Source organism: Propithecus coquereli, unplaced genomic scaffold (assembly GCF_000956105.1).
Source record: "Propithecus coquereli isolate 6110/MARCELLA unplaced genomic scaffold, Pcoq_1.0 Scaffold1, whole genome shotgun sequence".
Lineage (NCBI taxonomy): Eukaryota > Metazoa > Chordata > Mammalia > Primates > Indriidae > Propithecus > Propithecus coquereli.
In genome coordinates, this window is record NW_012133857.1 from 20575650 (window position 1) to 20603131 (window position 27482).

The following is a 27482-nucleotide window of genomic DNA, read 5'->3' on the forward strand; positions in this document are numbered from 1 at the left end:
ATGGAACAGCTGCCTTTTGGTCTAGTGTCCCCTTCTTAGGAGCCAGGAAATCTCCCCCAGCAAGCTCCCATCAGATATATCCTCATGTTTTAATGGGAAGAACTGGGTCACGTGCTAGAGTCTAATGGGACCACTCAGAGGGAATTAAGCCAATTAGGATTTAATCTCTGAGCTAGGGATGAGGGGACTATTTTGTAAGTCATGTTGGGGAGGGTGGCTCCTGGAACAAAACCCAGGTTCCATTAGCAAAGAAAAATGGGGAGGATTATTTTGATTGCCTTTTCATCCCATTAGTGAGGGCAGGATTCCTACCCAGGGTCGTGGGGACTGAACACGACACCTGACACAGGACAGGTAAGATGGACAGCAGTTTATTAGTCACACATGCTCACAGCCTGGGGAGGAGGAGGATGCATGCCTCACAGGGCCATATGGGGGTTGCACTTGGGAGCAGAGTGAATAACCAGGGGCTGTGAGAGACAGACTTTATAGTTTCAAGAAGGTGAGGGGCCCCTGAATTCCTGCAGGACTAAGCGAGTGGCTTTTGGAATAATTCCGTGGGCTGGCAGGAAGTGAAACCTGCTACTCAGGGATAAGCAGGAGCTGTGCCTCGTCCCTGTAATAAGAAGGGTTGTCTAAGCCCTCCCAATTTCACCAGATGTCGAGGCAGCACATAATACTGAACTTTAATTTTAGGCCTGACACAGACAGGGATGAATGTGGGATACATACCTACAACCTCCCTCCCTGCTTTCCTTCCATCCACCCCTCCATCCATTCATCCGTTGTCTATACATTCCTCAAAGGATCGCGGCAGCCTAAGCACTCTGACTGCGTCTCTCGTCCTTAATGGAGTCCAGCTCATGGCTGTCTGTGGGTGGTCAACATCACAACCAGCCCTGCTAGGCCAGCTCTTCGCCCTTTTCAACTCTGTGCCCGTCAGCAGGTCAGCTCATTGACCCTAGAATGTACTTTGCTCTGCTCTCTTGATTTTGCTAGAACCACCCCTCTCTTCTTTGTCCGTCTAAATTCTACCCTCCCTTGAGCCAAATCCCTCATCGTCCAAACACACTTTCACTCGGCTCCCTGAATTCTGGTTCTCGTCGCCCCAAAGCCTTTGTGGCAGCTGCCACAGTGACTACCGTGCGTCACTGCATCCCTGGTATCTTTCACATCTTCTTGGTATCTTTTCTCCCCAACCTCAGGACTGACTCTCTGAGGGCAGGGCCCTGTCCTGAACCTTCGTGCCCCTCACTGCAGGGTGTGGGGAAGGGAGCACAGCACCTTACCCTGCTCCTGAGGCCCCACAGACATTTTCTGGCTCAATTTGAATCATCAACTTCAAGAATAATTTTAATGTAAATACAAAAAGCAGTTTGAGTAGAATCTCTAAATGAACATTTATCTAGCATCTAGAACAGACAAGGCATTCAATAAAAAGGTGTTGAAATGGCCAATGAAACACCTCAATGGCCATAAAATTCTGATTGTTTATTATTTTTTTAAAGCCTTGAAAAATCTTTATTTATTTTATTGCAGTAGTTTTATTTTTATCCCCTCACTCTTCTGGGAGAGAGAGAGAGAGAGAGAGAGAGAGAGAGAGAGAGAGAGAGAGAGAGAAAGGAGGAGCGAGAGGGGAAGAGGAAGAAAGATGGGGGAGGAAAGACAGAAAGAAGAAGCCTTATGAGCAAAACTTTTGCTATGTCAAAAATAAAGTCAGATCAAGTTAGGAAAAATGTCAAAGCTTGTTGTCACACAGTAAGAGAGAGTACAGAACGAGATCCTGGAGACTTCAAACCAAGTGGTAAGAAGCTCCTGATTGTTCTTTTTTAAAGGCTGCTTATTGTTGGATATGCAGAGAATTTCAGGCCCCACAGAAACTATTTGCGTCCCATAATTGAAGCTACTATTTTATTAATACTGGCTTCAATCATTGGCATACAGTCTTATAATTTTTTTAAATCTATGCACTATCTGTGTTATTATTAATGTTTCCTTAAATTGATTAATTTTAAAAACTATCCTAGATCTAAGCAATAGTATCTGTGACATCATGGGCTTGATGTGCTAGTTACTTTCATGTATCTTACCAAAAACACACAACTAAGATATCAAATAGTTGTCTGTATACAACCCAAAGTTGTTTTTCTAAAATTGATATATAACAATTATACATATTTTTGAGATACATGTGATATTTGGATACATGTATACAATGTGTAATGATCAAATAAGGGTAATTGGGATGTCCATCACCTCGAACTTTTATCTTTTTATTGGGAACATTATAATTCTTTTCTTCTAACTCGTTTGAAATATGCAATACATTATTGTTAATTATAATTTCCCTACTTTACTATCAAACACTAGAATTTATTCTTTCCATCTAACTGTGTGTTTATGCCCATTAACCAGCTTCACTTCATCTCTCCCCTCCCGCCTTTCTTTCCCAGCCTCCGGTAACCACCATTCCTCTCTCTCCCTCCATGAGATCCACTTTTTTAGCTCCCATGTGTGCGTGAAAGCATGCAGTATTTGTCTTTATGTGCCTGGCTTATCTCACCTAACAGAATAACCTCCAGTTCCATCTGTGTTGCTGTAAATGACTGGGTTTCGTTCTTTTTCATGGCTCAATAGTTTTTCATCATGTATGTATTCATGTATATATATCACGTTTTCTTTATTCATCCATTGATGGACACTTCAATTGATTTCATGTCTTAGTTATTATGAATACGCTGCAATAAATGTGGGAGTACAGATATCTCTTTGACGTACTGATTTCCTTTCTTTTGGATACATACCCAGCAGTGGGATTGATGGATCATACGGTAGTTCTATGTATAGTTTTTTGAGGAACTTCCATACTGCTCTCCATAATGGCTGTACTAATTTACATTCCCACTAACAGTGTCCGAGAATTCCCCTTTCTCTGTATCTTTACCAGCATTTTTTATTTTTTGTCTTTTTGATAACAACCATTCTAACTGGGGTGAGGTGATATCTCATAGTGGTTTTGATTTGCATTTCCCTGATGATTAGTGATGTTGAACACTTTTTCCTATACTTATTGGCAATTTGCATGTCTTCCTTTGAGAAATGTCTAGTCAGGTCTTTGCCCCTCCCCATTTTTTTTGAGATGGGGTCTCACTATGTTGCCCAGGCCAGTCTTGAACTCCTGGGTTCAAGAGATCCTCAGCCTCCCAAGTAGCTGGGACTATGGGTGCACACCACTACACCCAGCTTTTTTGCCCATTTTACAGTCAGATTATTTGTTTTTTGTTATTGAGTTGTTTGAGTTTCTTATATATTCTGGTTATTAATCCCTTATCAGATGGATAGTTTGCAAATATTTTCTCCTTTTCTGTACTTTATATCTTCACTTTGTTGATTGTTTCCTTTGCTATGCAGAAGCATTTTGACTTGATGCAATCCCATTTGTCTATTTTTGCTTTTGTTTCCTGTGTTTTTGAGGTTTTACCCAAAACAACCTTTGCCTAGATCAATGTCCTATAGCATTTCCCCAATTTTTTTCTTCTAATAGTTTCATAGTTCCAGGTTTTACATGTAAGTCTTTGATCTATTTTGAGTTCATTTTTGTATATGGTGAAAGATGGGGATCTAGTTTCATTCTTCTGTATACAGATATCTAGTTTTCCCAGCACTATTTATTAAAGAGACTATTCTTTCCCCAACGTATGTTCTTGGCGCCTTTGTTGAAAATGAGTTGGCTATCAGTGTGCAGATTTATTTCTGTGTTCTCTATTCTGTTCCATTGGTCTATGTCTTTTTTTTTTTTTTTTTTTTTCCAGTACCATACTGGTTTTTTTTTTTTTGAGTTTTATGAATTAAAATTTATTTTTTTAATTTTTTTTTTAATTTCAAGATATAACGGGAGTACAAATGTTTAGGTTACCTATATTTCCCTTGCCCCACCTGAGTCAGAGGTTCGAGCATGTCCATCCCCCAGATGGTGTGCCCCTATTAGGTGTGTATATACCCATCTCTTACTCCCCCCTCCCACCTGCCCGACACCCGATGAATGCTATTACTATATGTGCACTTAAGTGTTGATCAGTTAATACCAATTTTATGGTGAGTACATGTGAAGCTTGTTCTTCCATTCTTGGGATACTTCACTTAGTAGAATGGGTTCCAGCTCTATTCAGGATAATACAAGAGGTGCTATATCACCATTGTTTTTTGTGGCTTAGTAGAAAGAACTCCATGGTATACGTGTACCATATTTTTTTAATGCACTCATTTATTGATGGGTACCATGCTGTTTTGGTTACTATAGCTTTGTAGCATAATTTGAAATCAGGCAGTGTGATGTCTCCAGCTTTGTTCTTTTTACTCAGGATTGCTTGAGCTATTTAGGGTCTTTTGTGGTTCCATATAAATTTTAGGATTGTTTTTTCTATTTCTGTGAAGAATGTCATTGTTATTATGATAGGGATTGCATTGAATCTGTAGATTGCTTTGGGTAGTATAGACATTTTAACAATATGAATTCTTCCAATCCATGAGCATGGGGAATCTTTCCATTTTTTTGTGTCCTCTTCAATTTTTTCATCAGTGTTTTATAATTTTCCTTGTAGAGATCTTTCACTTCTTTGGTTAAATTTATTTCTAGGTATTTTATTTTTTGTAGCTATTGTAAATGGGATTGCTTTCTTGATTTCTTTTTCATATTGATCACTGTTAGAGCATATAAACACTACTGGTTTTTGCATGTTGATTTTATACCCTGCAACTTTACTAAATTCATTTATTAGTTCTAAGAGTTTTTAGTGGAATCTTTAGGTTTTTCTAAATATAAGATCATGTTATCTACAAACAAGGCTGATTGACTTCAGCCTTTCCAACTTGGATGTCCTTCATTTCTTTCTCTTGCTTAATTGCTCTAGCTAGGACTTCCAGTACTATGTTGAGTAACAGTGGTGAATGTGGGCACCTTTGTCTTGTTCCAGATCATAGTGGAAAGGCTTTCAATTTTTTTCCCCATTCAGTATAATATTAGTTGTAGGCTTGTCACATATGGACTTTATCGTGTTGAGGTATGTTCCTTCCATACCCAATTTGTTGAGGATTTTTATCATGAATGGGTGTTGAATTTTATTGAATGCTTTTTCAGTTTCTACTGAAATGAACATATAGTTTTTGTCCTTGATTCTGTTGATGTGATGTATCACATTTATTGATTTGCATATGTCGAACCATTCTTGCATCCCTGGGATGAATCCCACTTGATCATGGTGAGTGATCTTTTTAATGTGTTGGATTCTGTTTGCTAGTATTTTGTTGAGGACCTAAAGTTGTTTCATATTCCAAACTTGGGAAACTCTAAGCTGGCCATATTCATATTTACACATTTTATGATTAAAAAAACAGTCATAATACAAAATAGTATTATTATATGTCTACTATTGTATGCTTCTATTTTTATGTAAATTTTAGTAAAAGCAAAACTCTAGAGACAGAGAGCAGATCAATAGTTGCCTGGAGCTAAGGATGGGAGTGGGGATTGACCTTCAACAGGAACTGACCTTGAACAAGGGAACTTTTTGGAATGATAGAAGGATTCTAAAACTGGATAATGGTGATGGTTGCACAACTATATAAATTTATAAAATATCATAAAATGGTATATTTATAATGGATACATTTTATGGCTTGTAAATTAGATCTCAAAGAGAAAGAAGGAGGAGGAGAAGGAAGAGGAAAGGGAAGGGAAGGGAAAAGAAGGCAAAGGAAGGAAAGGAAATATTAGCCAGGAAGCGGCATGAGGGGGCTTCTGGAGTACTGGTAATGTTCTGTTTCTTGATCTGTGTGTTGGTAACAAGGATATGTTCACTTTGTGAAAAATCATCAAGCTGCCCATTTATGCTTTGTGTATCCATCTTCCTTCCTTCCTAATTTCCTTCCTTCCTTCCTTCCTGTCTTTTTCTCTTTCTTTCTTTCTTTCTTTTTCTTTTCTTTTCTGTTTTTTTTTTTGGAGATAGGGTCTCACTCTGTTGCCCAGGCTGGAGTGCAGTGGCATCATCATAGCTCACCACAGCCTCCAACTCCTGGGCTCAAGCGATCTTCCTGCCTCAGCCTCTCAAGTAGCTGGGACTACAGGTGCATGGCACCATGCCCAGCTAATTTTTTCTATTTTTTTTTTTTCAGAGATGGGGTCTCACTATGTTGCTCAAGTGGTCTCGAACTCCTGACCTCAAACAATCCTCCTGCCTGGGCCTCCCAAAGTGCTAGGATTACAGGCATGAGCCACCTTACCCAGACACTTTGTGCATATTTCCATATGGATGCTATACCCCAGTAACGACATTTACTAAAAAAAAAATTCAGCCAAGATAGGGATGCTGCTTCTTCCCAGTTATTACTTAAGTATTTGATCATCCTTAAAGTTATTACTTTCCTGTTTATTACTTTGTATAATTACATCACTCTGCCAACTTAGTTTTATGATGTTTGTGTGTCTTAATACAGAAAGGGTTATAAAAAGATATATTTAACTAATAACACAAGTGCTAAAAGAATGTCAGTGGCAGTCATTGTTCTTTAATTATTCATAGCAATTATTGACGTGGACAATATTCAACTTGCGACCAAAATAAATGGATGTTTTAAGAGGCCTTGTTGGAACAATCAAATCATCAGTCTCAAAAAGTCCCCTCTCTCTCAGCCCAGTCCTCCTGCTGCGTGCCAGAGTTTCAATTCTATATTTATCTCTTCGAATCAGCAGTATGGCAATTAGTTATTATAATAAGAGCTACCAATTTATTGTGTGCAGACTTCTTGCCAGATACTGCATTATTGGAGTCTTTTATACTTTAATTGTCTCATTTTATTGTCACAACAACCCTGTAAAGAAGTTGTTTATTCCATTTTACAATTGAGGAAACTGAGGCTGAGAGGCTTCTGAGTGGGTCCAAGCCCGAATTACTGGTAAGTGACAGACCAGAGAGCAAGCTGGTCCCACCCAGTCATCTCGGGATCTGACGTCAGTAATGGGGAGTAAGTGACATGTGTAAGACAATTCTGAATCCCAACACACGCTCTTCACGCGGTTGCTATAGTTACTGCTCTACATCATGCTCTCATTTTTTGCTGAGGTGACAATGGACCCACTGTTAGCCACTGAGGTGTTGAAACCCCCCCGTGAAACCCCAGGGACATTTTAATAGAGTTAAAATATCATTCTTGGCTTATAATCATACCTTTCATTTCAGAAGCTCCTGGAACATTCACAGATCACGTACTATGGCAGCTTTACAAATATTATTAATTGCACCTTGTGTAAAATATAGGAGCTCTATGAAGGTAACCATAGCGGAGGAAAAATATCCTTTTCTTTCTGCCCCTCTTTGCAAAAGCCAGATTAACAAGAGAAAAACATATAAATTTATTTAATATAAGTTTTATGTGATGTGGGGGCCTTCATAAGGAAATGAAGACTTGAAGAAACGGTTAAACCTGAGTGTTTTTATACTAGATGTGCTGCAATGTGGAAAGTCATGAAAAAATGTGATACACAAAGTGCTAGGAGCTAAATGCAGCAAACTGGGGAACTTACCAAGGCCTGTTCCTCCAGATTCTTCTCAGCGTGTCCCTCCATCTGCAGAGATACGGATGCTCCTTCCCCTTGGGAATAAGGAGGGCGCCTCTCACATGACGGGCTTATGATTGGTTTCAGAGGATGGTCAGAGATTCCTTCCTGCACCTGCTGTTTCTCAAATCCCTTTAGCTTACAATATCCAATCTGACAAGTTGCCATATTTTGGAGAAGCATGTCCTGATCCCTGTCATAATACAACCAGGTCTCAGACAGAGTCACGCAGAACGCCTTGACAGGCAATGAATTTGAGGTGGGGGTAGTGCATGGGTCCCCACTCACTAGGTTGAGGGACGGGGGGGGGCATCCAGGAAGAAGTGTGGAAAGAGAGGCCCTCAGACCTGGAGGGACCCAACCTGGGAGGGACTGGACCGAATGGCCAGGAGTGGGGCTTTGCACAGGATCTGCTCTTGTTAGACAAGCAAACACACGCAGAGGAAGCAGATTGGATTAGGAAAGGGTGGGAGGATAAACCGAGGCCTGAAATGTGTTATTGACAAGTGTTTGGGGCACTGAGCTGTCGGGGAGGACGAGAACTCAGAGTCCGGAGTTGTTTTACGAGCCTTTTGCACACCAGCTGGTGACACTATGGCCAGACAGATTTGTTCCCGTTTGACATGGGAGGGGTCTCCAGGCCAGTGAACTTTTCAGAGGTGGCACACTGAGATGCTCATGGAGCTAACGGCAGAAGCCGGAGCTTCTGAGTCCTGGGCTAATGCAAGATCCACTCTCTATAATTAGAGTCATGATGGTGAAGAGGACCGTGACATCCAAGGCCTACCACAGGGCCTCTCTCGACACTGGTGAGAACCAAATTCCTTCCTCTGGTTCTGTAGCTCCCAGCAGAGTTTTGGAAGCTGATTAAAGAGAAGGTCAGAAATAACAGGTAATTAGAAAACTTGCAAAAAGGAAAACGAGCTCATCAAACTTACCAAAGCGTCTCCATGGCTGGAAGTGGGGGAGGTGTTGGAAACTGCTGGCTGCAAGGTCACTTGTACCAGTGGGTGGCCTGGAGACAGACTGGGGCCGGTCTTTTGGAATTTATTTCTGAGTTGGGGCACCCAGTGAAGAAAAAGCTAAGAAAGGCCATTTATAAGCCCCAGGAAAACCTCAGCCGGTGAAACCAGTGACACAAGGACCAAAGACCAAAGGGGAAGACAGGGAGACACACGCACACACATACACAGGAGAGACAGAACCCACCACCGAGAGAGGCAGAGTGGAGTGGGTTTCCCCACTGGCCAGTTCCTTGGCTATACAAAATACTCCACAAGAGGTAGCTGGAAGGAGCTCAGCAATGTCCTGGGTCCATATAATCAATACAACTAGCTGCTTTAGGGACCCTCACCTCCTGGGACCTAGGGGACCATCCCCAGCTTGGGAAGGGTAGGTGGAAGGTAGTCTTTTTTTTAGAGACAGGGTCTTGCTCTGTTGCCCAGGGTGGAGTGCAGTGGCACGATCGTAGCTCACTGCAGCTTCAATCTCCTGGGCTCAAGTGATCATCCTGCCTTGGCCTCCTGAATAGCTGCACCACCACACCCAGCTAATTTTTTAAATTTTTGTCCAGATAGGGTCTCGCTATGTTGCCCAGGCTGTGGGAGATAATTCGAATGACCACTGAATGTATAGGTTCAGCGCCCAGGTGACCTGATTGAACTCCAATAGCAGCTGGGCAGCCCTCTCTTTGGGGGCGCCTCTGCCCAGGGCACCCTCACAGCTTCTCTCCATGTGGCTGAAGCGTGGACTCCCTCCTTGCTCCCCTGCAGGGACTCCCATGTAAGTGCTCAAGAAATTGTTCTGGAACCCCCTAGAGGGACGCAGACTGGTTTTTTTCTGCATTCCCTCAGGCTGGGCTGGTGGGGAGGACTTTATCCACAGAGGCAAGGCAGGAAGTGGATGCAGGTTAGGGGGGCACTCTGCATTGTAAATAAGCAACCTAGAGACTCATTCCGCTTTGCTTTTTGCTTTTCAGGCAGTATTTCATTTGCTGGTTCCTTTCCTCATCTTGTTTACTTTTCTCTTCGTTGCTCTTTCATTTCTCTTCTCTGTAAACCTGACTGACCATCTCCTGAGGGCCAAGGTTGCCCCAGGTGAAAAGGTGTTCTGAATGAAGACTGACCAAGGCCAGGTACGGTGGCTCATGCCTGTAATCCCAGCACTTTGGGTGGCCAAGGCAGGAGGATCACTTGAGTCCAGGAGTTTGAGAACAGCCTGGGCAACAGAATGAGATCCCATCTCTACAGAAAATAGAAAAATCAGCTGTGAGTGGTGGCATGTGCCTGTAGTCCCAGCTACTTGAGAGGCTGAGGCTAAGCCCAGAAGTTTGAGGCTACAGTGAGCTGTGACTGCACCACTGAACTTGGGGGAAAAAAAAAGAAGACCGAGACACAGTCCTCTCTCTGTCAGGAGGTCACAGTCCAGTTGGTAAGGGACAATTTCAAAGCAGAGGGTGTGTTTATATGCTTGGTGGGGGCAAGCAGGGGAGTGGCTTGGGAGTCCAGGGATGAGGGGTGAGCAGACATAAGGGGGTGGGGGTGGAGGCGAGGAGACCTCCCAAAGGAGGGGGCGATGGTGCTGGTTCCTGACAGGGGTACCAGATAAAATACAGGATGCTTGTATTTAATGCAATACTTGGGATATACTTTTACCAAAAAATTATTAGCTGTTTATCTGAAATTCAAATTTAACTGAGCATTCTGTACTTTCCTTTGCCAAATCTGGCAAGCCAAGTTGCTGCTGAATAAACAGGAGTTGGCTGACTGAATGGGGGAAGGAAGGGAAGGCATGCCTGCAAGGGAATGGCATGTGCAAAGACCTGGAAGTGAGGGGTCCAGCGATTCGTCTAAGGAAACGAACATGGTCCACGCGGCTGGAGTATGGAGTGCAAGGGGGAGGTGGGCAATGGAGAGACTGCCCCAAACTGTCACATAGTTTTTGAGTACGCGCTAAGGGCCAGGCACTAGGTGAAGTTCTAGGGTGCTGTTACGAGCCAGACAGACACAGCCTCTGCCTGCAGGGAGCTCACAGTCCAGTGGAGAAGCAGGGAGGTGGAGAGGGGAAGGCCACGTACTGTAGAACTTATAGCTGGGGGACCGCAGCCTCTCTAGGAGGTCAGGGAAGACCTTCCTGAGGAGGGGCCAATATGCTGAAGGATGAGGAGACAGGCATGCCAAGGGCTGGGGGAACAGTGTTCTAGGCTCAGGGAACAGCATGATGGAAGGCCCCGAAGTGAGATAATGGGCAGTGGGTCCTGGGAACTGAAATGTGTCCAGAGAGGCTGGGGTCCAGAGAGAGGGAAGAGGGACAGGAGAGGAGGCGGGGTGAGTGGCAGGGACCAGACCGCAGGGGAGGGAGTTGGACTGGATCCTGAAGACAATGGGTGCCACTGAAGAGGTGTGAAGCAGGCAGGGGATCACAGCCAGCCTGGTGTTCTCAAAGGGGACTCGTGCCAGGGAGAGGAGGACGCTGGGCAGCGTGGGGGCCGAGAGAATGAAGGAGGCCATGAGGCGGCTATTGCAGATGTCCAGACAGACACACTGGTGGCTTGGCCCGGCTCGATGGTGGTGGAGCTGAAGAGGGAGCAGGAGAGACGGATCCAGGCTGCACTGAGGGGGCAGACTTGGCAGGGCTGGGCTCTCTGGCACTGGGAAGTGAGGGGGAGGGAGGAGCAGGCATGACTCAAAGCTTCTGGTTTGGGCAGATGGGAGGATGGCAACGCCATTTGCTGAGCTGAGCCAGGGACTTGGAAGGCTTGGGGGTGGTGAGGAGAGAGTTCAGGTTTGCACGTGTTGCGGGTGATGAGGCTGGACTACGGGACGCTGGGCTGAGAAGGAGGAGAAAACCACGGGGAGCCAGGCAGAACTGTGTTCCAGTCTCCTGTCCCACACTTAACTCAGCCGTGTGGCCTGGACCTACCAGGACACCTCTCCTTGCCTTAGTTCTCTCGTCTGCGCAGTGGGAGGCGAGGTTATTGAGCTGTGAGGCTGTGGGGGCAGCCGCCAAGATACCTCCTCCTGACTCCCTCTCCTGGTTTGTGCCGTGGCAGGGTACCCTCCGACACAGTGGTAGGGTTGGTTTCTGTGACCAAAATAACATGGGTGTGTCACTTTCCAGGTTGGGTTATAAAAGACATTGTGACTTCTGTCTTGCTCTCAGAATCACTTGCTCTGGGGAACGTTAGCTGCCATGTGGTCGGGGGGAGGTCCGCGTGCTGAGGAAGCGATAGCTGGTCCTGGAAGCCAGCTCTCCAGCCTTCAGGCGACTGCAGCCCCTGCCGGCGTCTGCACCGCAAGATCATGAGAGATGTGGAGCTGCTTCCAGGTTCTTGACCCACAGGAACTGTGAGATAATAAATGTATGATGTTTTAAGCCCCTACATTTTCGGATAATTTGTTATGTAGTGACAGATAACCGATACAGAGGGTCAAAACACTTTGCACAGTGCCTGGCACATATTTGGGGCTATAGAGAATGCAGGATCTATAGCTCTGGAGTTCAGGAGACAGGGCGGGGCTGGAGGTGTGGATTTGGGAGTCTTTGGCTTGGAGCCAGTCATGGAACCCGTGGAGGTGGCTGAGCCAGCCCGCGCAGTGGGGTGGATGGAGAGGAGAGGATGGTGCTAGAGAGAAACTTGGGCACAAAGTGGGGGTAAAGCAAGAGAAGCATCTCCATGAGTCTGAGAGGAGGCGCTACAGAGGAAGGAGGAAAACAAAAACATAGCATCCCAGAAGCCAAGGGAAGAGGCCATCGTGTCTAGAGACATCACTGCAGACAGGCCTGACATGCACAGAATTGAAGAGGTTCTTTCAGGTTCAGCAACAAGGAGGTTCCTGGTGCCCCAGCAAGAACCATTTAGGTGGAGAGGTGGCTGCTGAGGCCAGATTGAATGTTATGGGTTGGGGTGTTGGGGGAGGTGAGGAACACAGCAGAAGAAAGGGAGGGGGATCCTTCGCCAAAGGAGGTGCGGTGGACCCGGGAGTGAGAGTTGGGAGGGAGGAGGGGATTCAAAACTCCAGGCTTAATTCCTACCAACTGCTGCTCCCCCTCTGCCCTCAGCACCCTCCTGGGCTTCGTTCCTTCTTGTAGCCTTGTAACTGCCATGATAAACAGCCCCTTCCAGTCCAGCCCGGCCATGGGGCAGACAAGGGTCATCTTTACTAGAGGAATCTGGATACTTGGCAGCCACCTGGAATAGAGAGGCCCAGAGGTCCAGGCAGTTACACACCAGAAGCCAGCTTTCTCCCACAGGCTCGTAACCCTGAGCTCTATGCAGTCAAATAGCTTCCAATTGGATTCCATCCCCAATCCCCAAACCAACAGATCCAGATGGTTTGCAGGAGAATCCTATAGAACACTCAAACTATAGACCATTCCAGTCTAGTGAATAGATACTTATTCCTTCCTTTATTTTATGAGGCTCATGTAACTTTGATAGCAAAACCAGACAAGGAGAGAATAAGAAAGGGAAATAGTAGGCATATCTCAGTCATAAATATGGATGCAAAAACCCTAAATAAAATATTAGCAAATGGAATCTAGCAGCATATTGAAGAAACAGTACGTCCTCAAGGTGAGTTTATTCCAGGAATGCATGGATGGTTTAATATTATAAAATCCCAGATTGTAATTCATTACATTAGCGGGGGTGGGGGGGATTTCACATTGGATAAAATTCAGCACCCATTCATAGTAAAGCAAAATAGTACTTCCTTACCCTGATAAAGGGTATCTATCAAAAATTCACAATGAATATCATACTTAATGATGATGAATTAGAAGCAATCAAGAACTAGCTGGAAATGCCCACTACCATCACTGCTATTCAACATTGTGCAGGAGAATTTTATTTTTTATTTTTTAAGACTAGTCAAGTGCAGTAGTGAGGAGGGGGGTTAAGTAGTAGAACAAGGAGTTCAATCTGTAACTGACTGTGGACAATCAAGTGAGATAACTCACTACCTTTGGACCAGCCTGTGCAGGAGAATTTAGTCTGCATAGTACGGCAAGGAAAAGGAGATAAAGACTGGACAGGAAGATACCAAACTGTCATGACTTACACACTCTATGATTGATTGTTCACAGAGCAAATTCAGGAGAACCCACAAACTTATTAGAACTATAAAAGAGTTCATCAAGTTTGCTAAATACAATATTATTATATAAAAACCAACTGCATTTCAATAACCATCATTGTAAATTGTAAATTTGAAAATATAATTTCCAGTAGTTACAAAAATTTTGAAATATGAAGGAATAGGTTTGGCAAAACTACTGATAAAGTTAATCACTGTCAGTTTTTATTTGGGGAAATAGGAGCCCTGAGAGGGGAAATGACTCTTTTAAAGACACCAGAAAGTCAGAGGCAGTTCTAGTTTTCAGTGGCACTGAATTCTGGAAATCTGAGTGTTGGGTAATTTTGGTATTGTCTTCTTGCAAAAAATAAACCTCATCGTATTTTTCTGATTATAAAATCAATACTCATGTGTTCTAGAAAATATGGAAAATTCAGAACATTAAGACGTAATAAGTCATTAACATTCCCATACTATTGTCTGGAACACTATGACTGATGGTTTGGTGTTATGTCCTTCAAAATTTTTGTCATGCATATTTATGTTCTTAAAAATAAAATTAGGATTGCACCATGTATACTATTTTATGTACTGATTATTTTCACACACATTTCCCTGTATTCTCACTTTTGAGAATATGATAATACAGCACTCAGTTATGCTGCTGAAACATATGCCATTTATTTGACCTATCAATTTGAGTTTTTGGAGAAAAACCAAGTATCAGATCTGTGGAGACCACGCTGATGTAAGTTCCACCCCAGAGCCAACTCACACACATGCAGACATGAAACCCAAGCGAGTTTCTAAGGCCAGTGGTTATTCCGGTGGAGAAAGGAAATGGCAAAATCAACGTCATATAACCGGACCCACCTGGAAGGGGACAGCGATCAGGCCAGCAGGAAGTGAATGGCATTTGCTCTACCCATGGAGACCTACTAGCTCTGAGGCTTTAGGTAACCGCCCACTCTCTGCAGCCTTGACTTCTTCATAGGGAAATGGGGACAATACCTGCCCCAGTCTCATCTAGGGTTGAGCTCCTTCAGGCCTCAAGGCCTTTGCACAGGTCATTTTGTCTGCTGAAGTTGCCTCTGCCCTTCTCCCCACCTGGCTGCCCATGCTGCTGGCCTTCAGGCCTAGCTGCGTTTCGCTGCCCTGCCCACCACGCCGGGTAGGTGACCCCAGGGGCGTCCTCACAGCCCTTATTGGTGGATTCCCCAACAGAGGGCAAGGCCAAGAGGGGCTCTGGCCACAGGCCCAGCGGCACTGTCTCCTTCCTTTCTCCATTTAAGTCCTCTAATCATGCCCCTGCCAACACTTATGATCATAACTTGTCGTTATTTTGTCTATTAGTGCTTCTTTGAGTCTTGTCTATCTTCTCCTCTCAATAGGACCCGCCTCCGCCTTGGTGGCCGTTGTACCGGCCCAGGCTGGCACATGGTGGGGGCCGACACAAGTCCGCGAAATGACTTAGGAGAAAGAGCTGCGGAGACACTCCCGCTGAGGACGCAGCAAAGCGCCCGCCCTGGGCAGGGCGGACCTCAGGCTGCGGGAGGAGGCGGGGCGTGGGGGCGGGGTCTCGGGGTTTCGGGGAGGGGCTTCAGGGCTGCGGTAGAGCCGGCCTGACCGCACGGCTCTGGCTTCGCTCGTGCCGCTCCTCCGGCGTCAGGCCCTCTGGCCTCCAGCCCGGGCCGCCGTTAGGGGGCGCCCGCGCTCGTGGCGCCGCGGTTCTGCTGGGAAGGCGCCGCCCGCGCCGGGCTGCTGTAGCCGCAACTCCGGGCGCGTACTGAGTCGTCCTTTCTGCCGCCGCCGCCACCGCCGGGCGCGGGCTTGCTTGTCCCCGTGCTCGCACTCTCCGGCCGCCGGCATCTCCCGGCCCGGCCGCCGCCGCCGCCGCGCAGTGAGTGGGGCGGGCGTGGGGCTTGCGGGGCCGGGGCTCGGGAGGGCCGGGCGTAAGGAGGAGCTCGCGCCGAGCGGCCAGGGGAGCGGGGCTGAGGAGGATCAGGGCGTGGGCGCGCTGAGGGGACCGCGGGGAGCCCGGGGCGCGTGTCCCGGGGCTGGCACGAGCTCACGGCTGGGGTGCCCGCGGCCAGGCCTGGGCGGGGGTTCCGGGGCCCGCCCGGCGGGGATGCGCGGTTTCTGCGGGCCCGGGTTCGGGGCTCCGGTGCGCGCCTCCCGCCCGGGCCCGGAGCATCGTCCACTCTGCGCCAGGGCCGGCTGTGGTTGGGGGGCTTCGCTTGCGGGGCAACAGCGAAGCGCGGCCCGGACGGGGACTCTCGGGGTTTGCTCGAAAATGATTGTTTTTGGGGGTGGTGCTTATTAGCCACTGCTTGCCCTAGTTTAAAGCGTAAGGTAGGGCTGCCTTTGGGATTTTTCTGCTCTGAAGAGACACTCTCAGATTGCAGCTGAGTTCTTTATGCTTAGATTTGTATATTTCGTGGCATTTTTAATGCTTGATGTCAGAGGTGATAAATGGCCGTGGTAATGGGGAGCTCCTGCAGCACCTGCTGGGCTGACTGTGGTGCAGGCTGTGTCTCGGGGTGGGATGGGGAAATGAAACGTGACAGAGATCCTGTTTGGATATTCTGCTGAAGTTATCATGTTTCTGTTTAAGTATACCAGTTCTAGAACAAGTTGATAAATCCAATTGTAGGACTTTGTGATAGAAGAGATTTGGGTGGCAAAGTGACCCAGGATGACCTGGTTTAGCTAAGAATGTTTGGGGTAGCCTGAGTATCTCTTCCATATCCCTTTGGCATGTTCATTTTTTCGCTGTCACAAATGCTCCAGTACTTGAATCATCCTGGGATAGGAAAGAAGTTTGGGGACAGCATTTAGCACAGGCCTGAGCCCAAGATTGAAATGTTTTCAGATGAACAAATACGTAGCTAGGAAAAGGAAAATAATGTTTTTGTCAGCAGGGTTGGTAGTTGAGAGAATTTTCTCTGATGGTCATTACTGATACTAGATTTTGTGTAATGCCTTAGATATGAAGAAGGGTGGGGTGGTCAGGATAGCCATAGATGCCATTCCAAAGTTTTGTAATTTGAATTTTCATAAATCATATTTAACCAAAGCATTACTACATAAAGGTATCTTAGGGTGAACCCTATGAATCCCTCAGTGTGTTGGATTTTGATATTTGGGGCCAATGTAAAGTGTAATACATGTATTTATTTGGATTCAGCTTTATCTTGGAGATAATCCTGAGTCATGCTTTAAAGAAGTTCCTTCTGAGATGAAGAGCTCAGATGTCTGGTGGACTCTGTAAAAGCTGGACACACCCCTTTACCTGGACGAAGTTCTCCCTTCTGGAGCTCCGGGGAGATTGGAAGATAATTAAGAGGACTTCTTTTCCATATTTGCCCTGTCTCCGTGCCGATGCTCTAAATTACTTGTGTTTACACTCTCAGGTTTCTCACTGTACCACAGAAATTTTGTTTATGCTATTGCCACTCCTGTTTTCACATTTGTATAATACTTGCCAGTTTACAGATGATTTTATATTCACGATCTCACATATTTTCTCCATTTCCCCAAAGGAGAAGCTGGTCATAAAGGATGATTTTCTCAGGGTCTCATAATTAGTAACAGAGCAGAATTGAGAATTGGGATACAACCCCCACCCCCTTCTCTTTCCTTGTCCTGATCTGTTACCCTGTGGGCCAGTTTTTGCCTTTGTGTTGTGCCTAAATGGTGTAATTACTTCTGGAAAGGTGGTATTATCAGGTTTTATCTGGTGGAGACTGAGGGTAGGAGGAATTTTATTATTTTGATTTTATGAGGAATATTATAATGCTAAAGAGTTGTCAGTCAACTCTTCAGTGTTAAGGTCACTTTCAAGCTGTAGCTCCTTTTCTTCTAGACAACATGGATGAGAGAGGAGAGAGAAAAGAATTACTTTTAGAAAAAAATCCATTCTTGCAGTGGTATTGTTAAGGGTAATTTAACACTATAATCACATTATCCTTGTATGCCTGGCTACTTGTGCTGGCCTGTATGTGGATGTTAACCCAAAAGACTCCTTTAGATGTCGCTGAACTAGTTACTATAAAAAGTATTTCACTTTCAAACTCCCAGGTTTCAAAAAGAGAGAAACTCAGTATAAAGGCGATTTTGAAGGTAAGTATAGGTGGAGGAAATTTATTGAGTCTTCTTTTCTGAATGCCAGACACAAAGGTTTCAGTAGAAAAGCATTTCATTTTTTAAATTTATTTATTTATTTTTGAGACAGAGTCTTGCTCTGTCACCCTGGGTAAAGTGCAGTGGCATCATAGCTCACTGCAACCTCAAACTCCTGGGCTTAAGCGATCCTCCTGCCTCAGCCTCCTGAATAGCTGGGACTACAGGCATGCTCCACGACGCCTGGCTAATTTTTCTATTTTTATTAGAGACAGGGTCTCGCTCTTGACACCACAGTTGGCAGAAAAGCATTTTAAAGGGCTACCTGGAAACTCTGGGATGGCAGTAGTTATAGGGTTGAAGGTTTATATTTCAGTGTATAGGTTGTCATATAGGAGTATGTCTTTCGTCTTGGGGAATTTTTAGTCTATAGCAGAAATGATAAACCAGGAATATTTGTGTTAAATTAGTTCATTGTAACCATTAAGTCTGTAATTGCAATTCTACAGTGGTGAGAAGAATGGCGTTTAGGGGTTCATACGTTGTTTTTAAAGTTACTGAATTGTGCATTCTTCAGATTTGCTACTTTAGAAAATGTGTAAATTCTTGGAAGACTTCTATAAATTCTTCAGTATATGTTTTCCTTAACTTAGTTACCTGCTAACAGTACACTGTCAGAGTTTATACATGAGTTGCAATAACCTTAGAAGTTTAAACGTGGGTGAATTTTCTGTGCTGTTTTATATTTTTTGGGAATGGTCAGTGTTGTTTCCACAAGAATTTTATTTACATCAAAGATAAGATCTTTTCAGGTAAACCATTTTCAAGTGAATGGATTTTACAGGACCAGAAGCCTTTCTTTGAACTTTATATAGTTGTTTGTTCTTGGTTGTATACACTGTTTAAAAATGATCTTTAGTAAGGAAAGTCACGGTAAAGGAAAACTTTTTACATTGTTACCCTCATAATCTCCATTCCTGGCAAATATTCTGAAATATTAGATATTTCTTTGCCTTCATTAAGTAAAACAGGCCCGTTTGATACCCATTTCAAGATCTTCCTTCTGCTACCTGTCCTGTGGTCATTTAACTTCTCATTAAGCCCCCACGGGAGACTGTGCTAAAAGGGAGAGAAGATGAAAAGCAAATGAATCATTTTCTAATTGTTTGTAGCTCTCGAAAATGATTTAGTAGAAGAGATTGAAACTATTCTGGAAATTCTTTGGGATTGTGTTTTATTCCATTCATCTACATTGTCTCTCAGATATTCCTAATGGACATCAGTTCAGAATTCAGAGGCTGATTATGATCCAGCTATTGGATAGCCAGGAATCTTCCTGCCTTTTTTTTTTTTTTTTTTTGCATTTCCACAGAGGATGTTTAGAAGCAAGGAGTAGAGATAAAAATCTAAACTAATCAATACTGTTTTTTCCCTTTGAGCTCTTTAATGAACAATTTGATTTTTTTTTTTTTTTTTTTTTGAGACAGAGTCTCACCGTGTTGTCCGGGCTAGAGTGCCGTGGCGTCATCCTAGCTCACAGCAACCTCAAACTCCTGGGCTCAAGCGATCCTTCTGCCTCAGCCTCCTGAGTAGCTGGGACTACAGGCACGTGCCACCATGCCCAGCTAATTTTTTCTATGTATTTTTAGTTGTCCGATTAATTTCTTTCTATTTTTAGTAGAGACGGGGTCTCGCTCTTGCTCAGGCTGTTTTCGAACTCCTGAGCTCAAACAATCTGCCTGCCTCGGCCTCCCAGAGAGCTAGGATTACAGGCGTGAGCCACCCCGCCCGGCCAACAATTTGATTTTTAAAGACAGTTTAGTCGTTGTTATTGGAGTGACTAATAGTGGCTTTGCTTCAGTTTATTTTGATATATTTTATACACAAGTATAGTAAGGCTCTTGGATGCTTTTTAAGAAACATGGGCTCATATAGATTCCCATAATTGCTTTCCTGAATTATTAATCTTGAGGTTTCATTACATCTTTGTGCCGGAACCTTGGCTTTTGCTGTGGAACAAATTCAGGGGCATCGTTAATTTTCTTTTTATGAGTGCTCAAGAAGTTATCTTGTTTTGATTTAGCAGTAAAAAAGGAAAAAAAGGATTAATAGTGGACAGACCTTGCATAACAGCTGTAACATTGATGTCTGTTTTTTTCCTTGTCTTGGTCTTCTATTTCTCATTTAAACATTTGGATATTCATGGATTGGACTTTTTTTTGATCACTGAAGACAGAGGATAGCAGCCATTATTCACAGTAGTGAATAGATTCCAGCCTTTTTTTTTTTTTTTTTTTTTACCTCAAGAGAATTTTTACAAACCCATTATAACTGCTTAGTTAGGCTGAGTTACTGTAAAATTTGTAAATAAATCCCTACTGGGTGGATAGGATTAATAGATGGCTATAGGGAGTCTAAAGGTAATCCTTTTCAAATTGTTTCTTGGGTTCTGTTCTTTAAATTTCTATCCTAGGAGAGGACTATGGAAAGATCCAGACTAGGAGTCAGAAAACCCAAGTTCTTACTCAGTTACTTCTCAGTCGTGGGGCCTTGAACTAGTCACTTAATCTACCGTATTTTTCTGTTTTGCATCTCTAAAATGTTGATAGTAATACGTGCTTGGCTTACTGTTATCAGGAATATTGGAGGGGGTGGTGGAAAGGCTTTCATATGCCTGTCTGTTTTATCCCTGTCTGTTTAATTTATTTCTAGAATCCCTTTTCAGGTTGTCCAGATTTTCTTTCAGGGTTCAACTGAATGAGCTTTTTCCAGAAGTCCTCCATTTTCCCATTTGGAATCTCGATTTTCTCCTCCTGCAGGCCTCTGCTGGTCCATCTATTATATAGCACTTTAGAAATCTGTTCTGTGCTTAAGTTGTCACATATTGTCTTCCTTCATAGATTGAAAGCTCCATGAGGGCGAAAATTGTTCCTTTCCCATTTCCGTGTATCCCCATTGCACATAGGTTCCTCCCCACCCCATAGTTGACTTTCAGTAAATGTTGGTTGAATAAATGGTTATTGAGGCTGTCAGGAATGCATACTTTGGGTGATGGAAAAATGCCAAAGATGAGCATCTTACCAGAACTTTTGGATGACTGTCCCTTTAAATTGCTCAGTTATTAATCTATTGTTATCAGTAACTGAATCAGATGCTGGCAAGACAAATTGGCAACACCGTTTCTTGGTTCTGTTTACTTCGGATACTATTTGTGAAGCAAGTCAGAGGAATGAAATGTTGTCATAACAGCCCTGAATTTGACATTTGTTCTATTTCTCACCCTATAGCATGTGGAGGCCTATCTACATCCAACTGCTGAGTGTAAAGAATAAAAACTGACTGCACGTCTCTGGGTCCACATTTTAGCTTGTTTGCTTTGAAGAATTTGCAAGGTAGAGAAATAGATGCTTCAGGCTCTGATTTCAGCCCATGCTGTGCTATGCAAATGTTCTCTACATGCCTGAGTGACCTTTTGAGAAAGAGCCTTTGTGATCTTCTGTAGCCAGGCTTGTTCTGGGAATTGTGTGCCAGATTCCTCTAAAAGTGGGAAAAGTGGATCTGTTCAAAGACCATATAAAAAAGCCAATGCTTTTCCTGGGTGAATACGGATAAGTCCATGTTTCCTACCATCTCTTGCCAGAGCTTTTGAAATTTGCTCTGCAGTTTGCTTTGCAGGTTGATTTGGGGAAAAAAGTGTGTGAGCGGGAACTGACTAAGGCAATTCAGTAGCTGGGAAACTGTTTAAGTGCTTTTGAATTGTAGATAAAAATAAATTCACACTGGCATCATTAGTATCTGAGCGTTTCTCAGTATCTTAACGCTGGCTGTCCATGGGTGCTGGCTGATCCACTCTCGTCCAGATCAGTAAGGTTCTTTTTGCCCCAAATTGTGCTCTAACAGTTTAGCATTTAAATTGTTTTCTATTTGTTTTACTTGTTGTACAAAGAGAAATACATCATTGTTAAACTATATCATGATCAGTTTTTTGTATTATAAAATAAATACCATTCTGATGTATTTCTCTTGTAAGGGATACTGGTGTCTCAAGAGATTTATGATTTTTGATACTTTTACTGAGGTGATTAATTTGTATAGCTGAAATGCGGATGAAAAGGAGTTTTCCCTTTCTCCCTTTTTAATTTTTTAATTTTTATTTTTTGTTATTTGGAGTTCTCCAATGATGCATTTTATTAATTATTTTTTAATTTCAAAATATCAAGGAGGGTACAAGTGTTTTTGTTACATGGATGAATTGAATAATGCTGAAGTCAGGGCTTTTAGTGTGCCCATCACCAGAGTGGTGTACATTGTGGACCACTAAGGGTTTGTGCCAGGATACGGTTGCAGAGTTAATCAGAATGTTCTATAGAAATTCTAAAAATTGGATTTTCAGAGAAGAGAGGTAAATTTTTTTCCCTCTCCTCTCCTCTCTCTTCTTTTCTTTTGTTTTCTTTTTATACACTGTGAAGATTCAGAGAGGTAGAATTTGAATGACTGGTTTAATTCCTGGGCTCTTCCTCCTTTTTAAGTACAGGATAATTCTTTCTCTATAAAAATCTTGTGTCTTAGTTCCAGATGGGCTCTTTGTGGTAAGCATGGAGGACACATAGAAGGCCCCGGGGGATGTGCTTTCTTCCCCAGATCTTTGCCCTGTATTAGGTTTTAGTTGAGCAAAAATGAGTAGTTTTTCTGGTGTTCGGACTGCTCTGTGGGGTGAAAAAAACCTTTTTTCTCTATTTTTGTGGTTATATGTGCTATCATATGTCTGATTTTTTTCCTCCCAAAGTTTCCCTGGAACCTGGGCTCTTGGAGACGCAGCGCTGGAGCAGATGGATAATGGAGACTGGGGCTATATGGTGAGTGGTTCTTGCAGATGCATTTTGAAGGCTGGCAAATAATTTTTGTGTATCTTGTTTTCCCTTATGTATTCTCAGGTGTAATATATCTTAAAAGAATGAATATTATGAATTTGTACAACTCCCTCCCTCTTTTAATTATTAATAGTTTAGATGTATTTTTTGGTTGTTTTTTTTTTAATTTTTAAAAAAAATTTTTTGTAGAGAAGGGGTCTTGCTATATTGCTGGTCTCAAACTCCTGGTCTCAAGTGATCCTCCTGCCTTGGCCTCCCAAAGTTCTGGGATTACAGGTGTGAGCCACCACACCTGGCTGGTTTGGTGTTTTTGTTTGTTTGTTTGTTTGTTTTGAGATAGAGTCTCACTCTGCTGCCCAGGCTAGAGTGCAGTGGGGTCATCAAAGCTCACAGCAACCTCAAACTCCTGGGCTCAAGTGATCCTCCTGCCTCAGCCTCCCGAGTAGCTGGGACTATGGGCACATGCCACCACCACACCCTGTTAATTTTTTCTATTTTTAGTAGAGACAGGTTCTTGCTCTTGCTCAGGCTGGTCTCGAACTCCTGAGGGTTTGGTGTTTTTATGGGAGCAAACTCAATATGGACTTTCTAAGTACTTTTTTAAATCACTTATTTGAGAGACAACATTATTTTTTGGTTTTTAAAGTATATTGCTCTTAAAAGTATTACTTCATGGAATGGTGACTACTAGAAGGGTGTAGAGAGTAATGATATGGCGGACATTTTCTTATAGTTAGGGAGGTTAATGGTTGAGAAGGTGCCTCTTCTCCTAGCTGCACTTCTCATATGTGTGTGTATCTCCCTATTTTTCTATTCTTTTGGTAAGAAATATTTTACTTGCCTCATACCTGAACTCTGTGTGTCTTTATTTTTTCTTGAATATGATTTCTAAAACTGAAGGTATGTTAGAGAAGCTTGTTTCTCAAAATTAAAGGATAGATTGTAATATTAATGTTGCAAAAGTGAATATACTATCAGATTGTGAAATGTTAAAGCTGCTATTAGCCTTTGGATATGTGATGCTTTTGTAGCTAGGTTGTATTGACTAAACTATATATTTTAACTTAGTATTTGCAACTATAACTATAATTTCCATGAAAAGATGATCAAGATTAGTTCTGTACAAATTTATATCTTTAAAATAAACTTCATGATTCATTCCCCTTTTATGAGGGGGGAAAAACTCAAAGAAATATTGAAAGTAGATGTCTTTACATTGTCAGATCATTTTTATTCTATCCTATGTTAAATTGAGTTAAGAAAAATGAAAGCCTTTTTTTAAAAATCAGAAAAAACTTAAGAGTATATTTTAGCTTAGCTTTTTCCTTCCCATAATCTTCTCTGACCTGAAACTATATAGCTCTGGAAGTCATGCCCTCCATTCTTACAGTAAGTCTTTAAAGAATTGGATTTATCCTTTTTTTCTATTGAAAGCAAATGTTAGATCCCTTCATCTGGTTATGTTTATCACTGAAAGTAAAGCCAATTTGCATTATAGGATTACTAAATGCGTTATAGCCTGAAGGTATCTTGTGCTTTGCTCAGTATTGTTCATTTTCTTAATTTGTCAAAGGTAGGATTTAAGAATTTTCAGATGACTGATCATTTTTTTAAAAATTTCAGATGACTGACCCAGTCACGTTAAATGTAGGTGGACACTTGTACACAACGTCTCTCACCACATTGACGCGTTACCCGGATTCCATGCTTGGAGCTATGTTTGGGGGGGACTTCCCCACAGCTCGAGACCCTCAAGGCAATTACTTCATTGATCGAGATGGACCTCTTTTCCGATACGTTCTCAACTTCTTAAGAACTTCAGAGTTGACTTTACCCCTGGATTTTAAGGAATTTGATCTGCTTCGGAAGGAAGCAGATTTTTACCAGATTGAGCCATTGATTCAGTGTCTCAATGACCCTAAGCCTTTGTATCCTATGGATACTTTTGAAGAGGTTGTGGAGCTGTCTAGTACTCGGAAGCTTTCTAAGTACTCCAATCCAGTGGCTGTCATTATAACCCAATTAACCATCACCACCAAGGTCCATTCCTTGCTAGAAGGCATCTCAAATTATTTTACCAAGTGGAATAAGCACATGATGGACACCAGAGACTGCCAGGTTTCCTTTACTTTTGGACCCTGTGATTATCACCAGGAAGTTTCTCTTAGGGTCCACCTGATGGAATACATTACAAAACAAGGTTTCACGATCCGCAACACCCGAGTGCATCACATGAGTGAGCGGGCCAACGAGAACACAGTGGAGCACAACTGGACTTTTTGTAGACTAGCCCGGAAGACAGATGACTGATCTCCAACCCTGAGAGAAGTTTCTGGAAACTGACTCTCCAGAAAATGGAAGAGACTGATTTTTTTTTTAAATCACAGTGTGAGATTTTTTTCTTTTAAATATTTGTATTTATTTGAAGGCAGTGAGGACCAGAAGGAAGTTTTGTGCTTTAGCAGACTCCTCCATGTTTTGTTCCCTTCACCCTGAGTATGCATGTGCCTGTTCAGAGTCTCCAGATACCTTTTTTATAAAAAGAAGTCTGAAAATCATTATGATATATAATCTACCCTTAACAGAGCTTTTTTTATTACAGTGCTAAAATGATTTCTGATAAAATGGTCCCTAACTTAACTAGAAGGCTAAAAATACAGGAATGAAAGAATAAGCAGAGTACTCTTGATGCCTTTGAGAAAAATCAAAACATCATGTAGGGTGACCTAGTTTCCAAAACAATAAGTAGTATTGTAATATTAAAGGAAAACTGTTCCAATCATTTAAAAGTACTTATTAAGTACTGCTTTTTACAGTTATGACAACTGTTTCTTTCTGTGCATATAAATCAAGCAACCAAATATCTGCAGGCATGGAAATGTCTGATTAGAAATATTTATATTGGATTCTGAATACAAAATGTTCCTGTGGTAGAAATCGTCTTATGCCTGGTGCAGTATAATTCCTAAGTGTACTGTTGACCAGAAAAAAAAACCACCTAATAAAAAATGAAATATGAAAATTAAGTATGTATTTGTTGATTATTATTAAGGGGGAAAATCATATTCCTTGTCTAAATTATGCATTGTTTATTTTATGTCCCAATATTTATTGCCTATAGCACATTTATATTTGATTTGGGAGGACTCGGTGGAACCTTAGGTTGCAGTTTATAAAAACTCTATTGCGTTATTGAAGCAAAGATGGATAGAATTATTAATTTTGTCTGAAAGAGTGCATATTTGACCAGTGAACATGCAGTTTGACAAATTTTTTCGAATAGGACTTATGTTGAAGATTACACATTTTTTAATTGTCATAGTTGTGACAATTTCAGCTCTGTGCTAAGAGCACAGGGACAAAATGACTCTGTAGCCACTTTACTGTGGTAACCCACTAATGTATTTTGTTATCAAAGTCAAGGTTATTTCTGAGGAGAAGAAACAAGCTCCAGTGAATGAAGGATCCGGAGCAGTTGGGGAAATACATAATTTTAGTTATTTCACTGTATTCTTATTTTGCATAGTTCATTTGATTCTGTTTCTTGAAAGTTACTCACAGAAAGGATTATTTTAATTATAGTGAGACTTCCTAGTTTGCTAGAACACCTTATAAAAGAAAGGTCATGCAGTTTCTTCACTGTTTTCTAAGGGGGGAGTGGAGCTCTGAAGCTATATGCTCTGGGGCAAGGCATGTCATTCCTTTTTCCCTTCTCTCTGTGAAAAGATTCTGAGATTCTCTTTCTAAAAGGAAGACAGAACACTAACTTATGTCCATTTTTGCACGTCTCTCTGAAAATTTATTTTAAGATCTGACAAACGGCCAATATCCAGAAACCTATAATTACCCCATTCTCACCCTCTTCAAACTAAGACCTGGTAATGTCATTGACAGGCTGCTGTGGTTTCAGTGAGTCAATATAGTAGTACAGGTTATCTTTTAAAAAATATTGTCTCCTATTTAAAATTGATTGATGGTTACCTGAAAAAAAACCCCAACCAGTTATGTATTATTGAACAAGTTGAGGCCAGTATGAAATAAAATGGTTGGGTTGAAAACAGGTGTGGAAATAGGAATAATACTAGTTAAAAGTTAACTTATGGGATCTCTTCCTTGCCCAGTTTATTGGAGATAAGTTTGCTTTTGGTAAATTTTCTCAAGGTTCACTAATTATTAACAACTCAATGATTATATGAGTAAATTAGGAAAAGTAGCCAGTTAAGATTTTTTGTAATTTAATTTGTGTAGTGACATTTAATTTTAAGTGTTTTATCTAGCTGGGTAATTGAAAATGATATGAAAAACATAGCTTGATGATTTTGGGTTGTTTGACACAGTTGTGTCTGTTTTTCTGAAATTTTAAATCATTTTGACTGCGGAAGAGTTGATTTTTAAAAGCTAATACTTAGTTGCATTCTTAGGGCTCTATTTTATGTAGATTACACCAAGTGTAGGCATTTTGGAGGATTGTGTATGTGCCCTTTTAAACCTAAGGATAAATGTGTGCTAAAAACAAGTGTTAATGAGTGAGTCTACTGGCTTTTGCTAGATCTAAAGCAAAATCCTGATAGTTAACCAAATAGATGCTACAAATGGATAGTGGTACTGTTATTCATTGTGGGAAATTTCAAACATATTCAAAAGTAGAATAGTATAATGAACACCCATGTACTTCTCATTGACCAACTTCAACAACTATTCACTCCTGCTTTTTCCTATGGATGATTTTGAAGTAAATCACAGATATTATTTCACAGATATTACTTCAGACTGTATCTAAAAGATAACAACTCTAAAACA

The 27482-nt window shown here is 42.3% G+C and overlaps 1 protein-coding gene across 5 annotated transcripts; it reads left to right on the forward strand.

Annotated features, from left to right (window-relative positions):
- The first annotated feature begins 298 nt into the window (after positions 1–298).
- Positions 299–25697, forward strand: KCTD6 (potassium channel tetramerization domain containing 6). 5 transcript variants are annotated; one of them, XM_012646199.1, is made up of 4 exons: positions 17604–17811; positions 21099–21203; positions 22598–22667; positions 24306–25697. In XM_012646199.1, exons 3-4 carry the CDS (start codon positions 22641–22643, stop codon positions 24990–24992), a joined length of 714 nt encoding a protein of 237 aa, XP_012501653.1. In that variant the 5' UTR covers positions 17604–17811; positions 21099–21203; positions 22598–22640; the 3' UTR covers positions 24993–25697. The 5 variants fall into 5 exon arrangements, with proteins under 5 accessions (XP_012501809.1, XP_012501574.1, XP_012501653.1 ...); XM_012646355.1 differs by lacking the exons at positions 17604–17811; positions 21099–21203 and adding an exon at positions 299–354; XM_012646120.1 differs by lacking the exons at positions 17604–17811; positions 21099–21203 and adding an exon at positions 15528–15589.
- Positions 25698–27482: the final 1785 nt, after the last annotated feature.